General features: G+C 42.6%; 1 protein-coding gene across 1 annotated transcript; it reads left to right on the plus strand.

Annotated features, from left to right (window-relative positions):
• Positions 1–5915: 5915 nt before the first annotated feature.
• Positions 5916–7798, plus strand: LOC143961711 (E3 ubiquitin/ISG15 ligase TRIM25-like). The gene has a single exon (XM_077471039.1). It carries the CDS (start codon positions 6000–6002, stop codon positions 7566–7568), a length of 1569 nt encoding a protein of 522 aa, XP_077327165.1. The 5' UTR covers positions 5916–5999; the 3' UTR covers positions 7569–7798.
• Positions 7799–8438: the final 640 nt, after the last annotated feature.

Genomic DNA, 8438 nt, shown 5'->3' on the forward strand with positions numbered 1-8438 from the left:
CATAAATTAAAAGCTATGTAAATTCCAGAAAATGTACTCTAGTTTGTAGACGCTATAACTTTTGCGCAAACCAAAAAATATACGCTTATTGACATTTTTTTACTAAAGACATGTGGCTGAATAAATTTTGCCCTCAATGTATGACTAAAATTTAGTTTATTCGATTTTTCTTATAACAAAAATAAGAAAATATCTTTTTTTTTCAAAATTTTTGCTCTTTTTCCATTTATATCGCAAAAAAAAGAAACGCAGAGGCAATCAAATAAAAAGGACGCAAATTTTGTTTGGGTGCAATATTGCATGACCACGCAATTACCAGTTAAAGCAGCGCAGTGCGAAATTGGAAAAAGACCTCTGGTCCTTAAGGTGTTTATTGGTCCGGGGCTGTAGTGGTTAAAGCACACATGCACCTTCCCGTATGTCCTTGAGCAGTTGGTCTGGCAATTAAAGAAGAGCGGGTTTCTCTGGGAAAAGTCAAGACTACAGGAACACCTCCAAGAATTCCGATAGCAGAACAAATTTATCAAAGTTATATATATAAATCAAGAATGGAACATTGGACATCATATTTACACTGACCGGGTCAAGCTGGTTAAGCAGAACTATGTATACCCGGTTGTACACCAAGTCGATGGGAGACGCCCAGTTACAGGAGAGACGGTCCTTCTTCCGGACCCATACTATTATCTCTGAACTGTGATCTCTTTGCATTTATCTGTTCCTGTTATAACTATATTTATTACTGTTTTGCTGCATGTGTTATTTATGATGTTCCATCATGGTTTTGTACATTATGGGTGTGTGATGTGTTGTTTAGCTGGGAGCAGGTATAAGCAGTTTGAAAACTAGTTAGACAGGTACCAGCTTGGACTGGGTTGGATGAGGGTTAAACTCTCTGTACCAGTTTACTGACTTTTGGATTTTGGACGGCCCACCTGTGGTGTAAATTTGGGGGAAGGCTGAGGCCTCCAGCTTGGGAGGGTTGGCTCTGGTTACCCGCACATTCTGTTGTGCTTTGTTGTTGCTGCTGATTCCACTACTTGAGAAGGACCACTAATACCGTGGGTTCTGGGATGACGCCAATCATGGACCATGCCACCAGCTATAGACTATGCCACCTATTATGGACTATCATATACTGAACATGTATTCCTGGGCCATCTGATAGATAGTAATTGTCATGAAAAGAAACCTTTGCACTTTGTTTTGTTATCTCATTTGCAATATAGAGATTAGTAAAGACTTGTCCTTAGGCCTGGTCTAAAGTCATTTAAAGGGGAGCATAATGGGGCTGGTGTATACAAAGAACATGGGCCTGTTTAAAGCACATAAGGGGTGTGAAGTGCACGGTATTACAGTGCACAGCAAGACCATGAAGGAAGAACAAGGCCGTTACTAAGGGCAACCACGTTCACAATGTAGAGTCATAAGCAACCAGTCAAGGTTTTACACAGAAGGGGATTTAATAGGACACGTGGCCACTCATTAAAATTAGAAGAAAAGAAGTTTAACCTTAAACTACGTAGAGGGTTCTTTACTGTAAGAGCAGCAAGGATGTGGAATTCTCTTCCACAGGTGGTGGTCTCAGCGGGGAGCATCGATAGTTAAAAAAAAAACTATTAGATAAGCACCTGAATGACCACAACATACAAGGATATACAATGTAATACTGAGAGTGTTAAATGAAAAGATTATGGCGCTAAACCCGATTGGTGATGTGATGAATTATCCTATCGCCACAGATTAGTGTTATGAGAAAGTGCTGTATGCAATTAAAGTGCTAATGCTTTCTAAAAAATGCAATCAATATTAAATCATCATATGTATCCCATCATAATTAAATCCAAAACCATGAAACTACGATCAATATTGAATCATCATATACGTGTCATCATACTATAAGTGAAACCAAATATATAATAAACATTCACTTAGGTTATTGCAGGTATGAAAAATGATAAAAATTATTTCAGACAGCCTAAGAAATACTACTGATATCCTTCAGTGTCCTTATTCAGAATAAAAAATGCAAAATAAATAAAAATGAACTGTGCAAATAAGTGCAGAAAAAAAGTGCAACAAAAGTGCAAAAATTGCAAAAAGGCTAAGGATCAGAAACCAAGTTCAGCCAATAATCGCATAAAGACGCATATGCGTTCAATATGTGTCCAATGTTAATATTTGGCTGGTAATGTTGTCACCACAGACCACTGTGGTAATTGGTGCATGAAATCAATAAGGAACGTTTCATCCACTAGTGCAAAACAGTACTGATCTTCAATTTGAAACCTTCATCCCCGGTGCGCCACTCAGTGCTGTAATATGTAAATGCTCTCACCAGAAATTGATGCCCCTTATGGGGCTAGATGGACCTTCACAATGTAAGCCACTGTGTCGCTCTCTGGCTGCCGCTGGTGCACTGGGTGAAGTTTCACTGTTCCGTTCGTATAGTCTCCAACGTTAGTTATGCATGAGGAAAGACATATCCATAGTGTAATACGTTCATAACCAAATCGTTCGTTTATTTGCATTTAAAAACTACTCACATTTAATATTAAAAGCATATGCGTTTAAAAAATCCGCCGTTCGTCTCCGTCCGTTCAGATGGGTGCACGCAACGTGGCCACGCCCTACGCATTTGGTCACTCTGACGTCCTCCGGAGCGGCCATATTGGTGCACCTTGCAATCTAAATAGGGTGCAGTGCTCCACTACGCCTGCGCTTCTTTCCTGTGGGGGAAGAAAATTATCATTAACAACTTTAGTTTTTTCTTCCCTCCCCCCTTTTTTTCCTTTTTTTTCCCTTGTTTTTTCCCCGTTTTCCCCTTTTATTTGGGTTAGGTCTCCCCCAGGCAGAAGCAACTATACACTTTCATTTTCGGAATGGAGTTTTATGTTTAGGTTTTAAAATATGAACAACAACAATTGGATAATGTTAATCGATGCCAACAATATTGGGTACGGTTTATATAGGTATAGACTAAGGTAGGCTGCAGTGCTCCGAGGCTAATTCAATCTGTCAATATCCCCGAGGGCGTTACGGACGAAGGGGGAAGTAACTGTATTCAGGCTTATTAGATTAAGGGCATCCCACATCTAAAATGGCGCTGTCGGTTTAGCGCAGGCGTAGTGGAGCACTGCACCCTATTTAGATTGCAAGGTGCACCAATATGGCCGCTCCGGAGGACGTCAGAGTGACGAAACGCGTAGGGCGTGGCCACGTTGTGTGCACCCATCTGAACGGACGGAGACGAACGGCAGATTTTTTAAACGCATATGCTTTTAATATTAAATGTGAGTAGTTTTTAAATGCAAATAAACAAACGATTTGGTTATGAACGTATTACACTATGGATATGTCTTTCCTCATGCATAACTAACATTGGAGACTATACGAACGGAACAGTGAAACTTCACCCAGTGCACCAGCGGCAGCCAGAGAGCGACACAGTGGCTTACATTGTGAAGGTCCATCTAGCCCCATAAGGGGCATCAATTTCTGGTGAGAGCATTTACATATTACAGCACTGAGTGGCGCACCGGGGATGAAGGTTTCAAATTGAAGATCAGTACTGTTTTGCACTAGTGGATGAAACGTTCCTTATTGATTTCATGCACCAATTACCACAGTGGTCTGCGGTGACAACATTACCAGCCAAATATTAACATTGGACACATATTGGATGCATATGCGTCTTTATGCGATTATTGGCTGAACTTGGTTTCTGATCCTTAGCCTTTTTGCAATTTTTGCACTTTTGTTGCACTTTTTTTCTGCACTTATTTGCACAGTTCATTTTTATTTATTTTGTATTTTTTATTCTGAATAAGGACACTGAAGCATATCAGTAGTATTTCTTAGGCTGTCTGAAATAATTTTTATCATTTTTCATACCTGCAATAACCTAAGTGAATGTTTATTATATATTTGGTTTCACTTATAGTATGATGACACGTATATGATGATTCAATATTGATCGTAGTTTCATGGTTTTGGATTTAATTATGATGGGATACATATGATGATTTAATATTGATTGCATTTTTTAGAAAGCATTAGCACTTTAATTGCATACAGCACTTTCTCATAACACTAATCTGTGGCGATAGGATAATTCAACACATCACCAATCGGGTTTAGCGCCATAACCTTTTCATTTAACACTCTCAAATTTCCCTCCCCTCCCTGATAAGGAAGTGAGGGCTCCAGGTATAGGCAGCTCTAACCCTGTAAACTTGTTTTCACATTTCTTTCACAATTTTTTTCACATTTTTTATCACATTGAGGTTTGTTTTGTTTTCACCTAATTAGAGTTTCTTTCCATAGCGCGACTTTACTTATTCATTTACATACAATGTAATACTGACATACAATCATACACATGGGTTGGACTCGATGGACTTGTGTCTTTTTTTAACCTCACCTACTATGAGGTGTGGTACCTCGGTTAGGTGGGGTATCCTGTGCTCACAAAGGGGAGATTCTCTCTCTAGTGGTCTATCTCCCATGATAACTGAGAGCAGACCAGCATTATGGAGGCCCTCACCCTGACCAATAGGTACGGTATATGAAGAGATAACATAGGACACACATAAGACCCACGCTTAGGGTTACCACTTTTTCTTTGAACCAAATCCGAACACTTTAGCGGTGCACAGTCATTTTATTTTTAGCATACACTATAGGATCATAACAGACCTGGCGCATCTTTGGGGCTCCAATGAGAATAGTGATGCAGTGTGAATAGCGCCCCCTCACTCTCCTGTCAGGCCCTGTTCAGAGCTACATTCCTGTCTGAATATTGTGTCCGGGTTTCAGGTGGACTGAAACCCGGACACATGATTCAAAACTCAGACAGGTGGCAACCCTACCCACACTAGGTATTGGGCAGGGTTTCATTCTGTTACTGGGAGGGAGGTAACAGAGGTATGCTGACTGGTGGGTGCCGTGTGGTTCATCCCACTGCCCCTAATGCACCACAAGTACAGCACTGAATGTAGAGTGAGGGGACAACTCGTAGAAAAGAGATTCAGCTTCATACTTGCAGTGTCAGCTCATCTCTAAGCCTTAATGATGGACTTTGCTCATGACTGCATTTCCTGCCTGGCCCCGGGCACTGGTGCTCATAGTGTAAGGGTGTGCTAGGCCCTCACCCACCACGTGGTGTAGTCAGAGTATCAGTCTGAGTTCCACCACCATCTCTCATCTTTCCTCCCCTTCATACCTGTGCTCAGATCCCAATATCTTATACATATAAAAACTCATCAGGTGATAAAGGGGGACCACAAATTCTGGATGAACCCTCTGCACATTGCTAGATACCATTTCTTCCCTACAACTTGTGTCTATCTGCCCCATATTGGCACTATATCCACTGGGGTATTTGTATTTTGCACAGCAAATATTCAATACACTATGGTAACCTGGTGTACAGAACACCCCCAGAAATGTAATTTCCTGCCACTGTGATTGGCTCACTTAATATCTCACATTTGCACACAAGTACAGTATTAGGGAAACCCCCTTTATTTTTGGTGGATATCTTTCAAAGGGTGACATTTTTTCCAAAAGGATGCAAACATAGCAACTGATCTCAATAGAATACTGAAATTGCACCAGGTGGTTATAATGAGTGCAGACCCCCGCACTCAGGAATCAGTTTGGGAAGGACAGCTTTTTCTTCAGAAAAAAAATAAAAGAAATCTGCAACAAAGTTTTTTCTTTTTTTAATGCTTGTAATCTTTATATATCATCCAGATAGCAAACTATCTGTACACAGTATATTGTATAAATGCAAACATGGCTGTTATATTCCCAGGAGATGAACATTGTCCTACAGGAGATGCCTTGATTATCTGTGTCCCTTCATATAACTAATCCTATGACTACAGTACAAATCACAGCCCAGCCTCGCCCTGTGTAGGAGGACGTGACCCTCCCAACTGCATTCTTCTCCGGTGTCAGAGAACTTCATTTCATTTCCTCGTCTGCTGTCAGCGATGGCGTCTGGTGATCTGAGAGCTGAGTTGGAATGTTCCGTCTGTCTGAACATTTATACAGATCCTGTAATGCTGAGATGTGGTCACAACTTCTGCTGGGTCTGTATTGATGGTGTGCTGGATACACAGGGGGGGTCTGGAGGATATTCCTGTCCTGAATGCAGAGAGAAGTTTCCGGATCGGCCTGCACTGCAGAGGAACATAACACTACGTAACATAGTGGAGAATTTCCTGTCTGTTCAGCCACATCAGGAGGAGTCCGGGGTCTTCTGTACTTACTGTGTGGACTCTCCTGTACCTGCTGTTAGATCCTGTCTGCACTGTGAGGTTTCTCTGTGTGATAAACATCTGAGAGTCCACAAAAAGTCCCCAGAACACGTCTTATGTGACCCCGCCTTGTCCATGGAGAGCAGGAAATGCTCCGTCCATAAGAAGATCCTGGAGTATTACTGCACTGAGGATGAGACCTGTATCTGTGTGTCTTGCTGTATGATTGGAGGACATAAAGGACATGAGATGGAGTCACTGGATGAGGCTTCTGAGAAGAAGAAGGAGACACTGAGGAATGTTCTGCAGAAACTTCTGACAAAGAGAGAGGAGACGGAGGAAAGAGTCCAGAGTCTGCAGGAGCACCGGAGGAAAGTAGAAGAAGAAGCCGCTGGTGACACCGAGAGAGTCACTGCCCTGTTTAGAGATCTCAGGAGACGTCTGGAAGACCTGGAGAAGAGAGTCCTGAGGGACATCTCCAGGAGGGCAGAGCGGATCTCCATCTCCATCCGGGATCTGGAAATAAAGAAGGAGGAGCTGTCCAGGAAGTTGCGTCACATTGAGGAGCTGTGTAACGTGACGGATCCACTGACTGTCTTACAGGAATCAGACACAGGTGACTTGTGTGATACTGAGGATGGAGATAACGAGGACAGAGAGAGACATGAGGAGCTCCTCCATGATGGAGGGGGTCTGGATGTGGCGGGGGTCTTACACATGGGTTTATCTGATATAATAACAGTGGTAAATGTCTACTTCTATATACAGGGAGCTGCAGACATATTACTGGATGGAAACACAGCTAATAATTATCTACAGATATCAGATGACAGGAAAACTGCATCCAGGTCAGATAGATACCAGAATTACCCAGAAACACCAGAGAGATTCCAATGTTTTCAGGTGATAAGCAGTCAGAGTTTCTCCTCAGGGAGACATTACTGGGAAGTGGATGTCGGGGGGTCAGATGTATGGAGAGTCGGGATGTGTTACCCCAGTATAGGCAGGAGAGGGGGGAAGTCAGGGATTGGAAAGAATAACAAGTCCTGGGGATTGGAGAGGTATTATAATCAGTATAAGGTGATACATGACAGTAAAGAGACCCTCTTCCCCACCAATCTCTCCAGTAACAGAGTCAGGATAGATCTGGATTATGAGGCCGGGCGGATCTCCTTTTATGATCTGTGTGACCCGATCCGACATCTCCACACCTTCACCACCACCTTCACTGAGCCCCTCCATGCTGGGATATGGGTATATAGAGGTCGTATAAAGATCTGTGGGGGGAGGCGGGAGATGTGAGAGCTTCACCCAGAGACTGATGACATCATAGTAAGGTAGGGACAGATTGGTTAAATATTCATCCAATGGGACGGATGGTGGGGACTCCAGTCGGTGTCTCTTTTATTGTAGTTTGGGGTACAGTACAAATCAGGGTGCAGGTTACAGAAATAGGAGGCCGTGCTACAAAATCATGCTGATCTGCAATGTAATAGAGGAAATAAATGAGTAGAATAGAAAAAGTCACTTTATACTGTAGGTGTGAGATGATGTTTTTCTTTGGTTGTTTGATGTACAAAGTAACATTATTGTGTGTCCGGGTGTACTCCTATCAGGAGGACTGAACCCCCAGAAATGTGGGGGAGGGGAGATAAAGTTTAGGGTTAGAGTGAGAAAAGAGAACAAAACGGACAGGTCTGTCATCTATCTACTTTATACAGGGTCGGGGGTCTGAGCTCTGCACTGCTCTATGTCGCCCCCTGGAAATTTACACCACAACATGTTCTTATTAATGTCTCATCTTTATCCAATCAGAGTTCTTGAACTCTGTGATGTCATTAAATCCCAATAGAACTTTCAGCTTAACCCCTTGGCGCCAGCGCCTCCCAGCCCTTTAAGGGGTTTAGGGTGGCAGGAGGTGGGGCTTTTTTTTTATAGAAAGCAGCCACAGCCTAAGTAGAAAAGCCTTCGCCCCGCCAAAATGCTTCAAAAAGGAACCCTTGCTATCTGTGTGGAAGCAGCTGTCTCTCTGCAGAGGTCCAACATACCCATTGCTGAGTCACAACCAGTCACGGCCAATTAACAGGGAGTATGAGCTTTATGAATTTGAGAGATCTTGATTTGACTCAACAGAGGGTGTGTCAGATCTCGGCAGGGAGACCACTGCTTCCA

The sequence above is a fragment of the Lithobates pipiens genome, unplaced genomic scaffold (assembly GCF_037356315.1).
Source record: "Lithobates pipiens isolate NorthernLeopardFrog02 unplaced genomic scaffold, aLitPip1_a1.2 Scaffold_8, whole genome shotgun sequence".
Classification (NCBI taxonomy): domain Eukaryota; kingdom Metazoa; phylum Chordata; class Amphibia; order Anura; family Ranidae; genus Lithobates; species Lithobates pipiens.